The 636-nt window shown below is 50.8% G+C and overlaps 1 protein-coding gene across 1 annotated transcript in view; it reads right to left on the bottom strand.

The window, feature by feature from the left end:
- Positions 1-73: 73 nt before the first annotated feature.
- Positions 74-636, bottom strand: part of LOC109925668 (persulfide dioxygenase ETHE1, mitochondrial-like) — a 5,922-nt gene continuing 5,359 nt past the window's right edge. Inside the window, exon 6 of the mRNA XM_048593738.1 lies at positions 74-392. Coding sequence (XP_048449695.1) covers positions 328-392 — 65 coding nt within the window. The 3' untranslated portion in view covers positions 74-327. The remainder of the gene's footprint in view (positions 393-636) is intronic.

Raw genomic sequence — 636 nt, 5'->3', positions numbered from 1 at the left:
CTGCTGTCCCTGTCCTGGGAGTGTTTGATGGGGATAGTGTAAGGAGAGCTTTATGTCTAGTTTACTCCATGTGTAATGTTTGATCTGTGGTTAATTTATTTTAAAATAGCAATCAACAAATTTGACAATATCCTGATGTGACGAGGCTCAGGTCTGGCTAAGTGTGAAATTCCTTGAAGAAATGTTCCTTTCCGAACTGGAACAAACTGTGAGATAATCTCAGCTTGACCCCCAACATATTTAACACAATGATCCTGTGTGCCTTAGTCTGTAGCCTGCAGTTAAAATGTCACTCAGGGTGGAGGGGGGAAGGCTGATCGAAACTGCTCAGGGGCCACTCGCTATCGGCATGTCCTGGACCCCACAACGAAGATTGGCAGGAACAGCAACGTCTGTCAGGCACAGAGAGAAGGTGCACACGTTAACCTGACCTGCTGGAGGCTAACACACACTCTCCCCTCCACACACACTCCCCTCACTACACACTCTCCCCTCCACACACACTCCCCTCCAACACCCACACACACTCCCCTCACTACACACTCTCCCCTCCGCACACACTCTCCCCTCCACACACACTCCCCTCCAACACCCACACACTCTCCCCTCCGCACACACTCTCCCCTCCACACACAC

This window comes from Rhincodon typus, unplaced genomic scaffold, assembly GCF_021869965.1.
Source record: "Rhincodon typus isolate 14 unplaced genomic scaffold, sRhiTyp1.1 hic_rhity00003708, whole genome shotgun sequence".
Taxonomy (NCBI): Eukaryota; Metazoa; Chordata; class Chondrichthyes; order Orectolobiformes; family Rhincodontidae; genus Rhincodon; species Rhincodon typus.
Note: the sequence above shows the minus strand (reverse complement) of the source record. Positions and strands in the feature narration are given on the sequence as shown.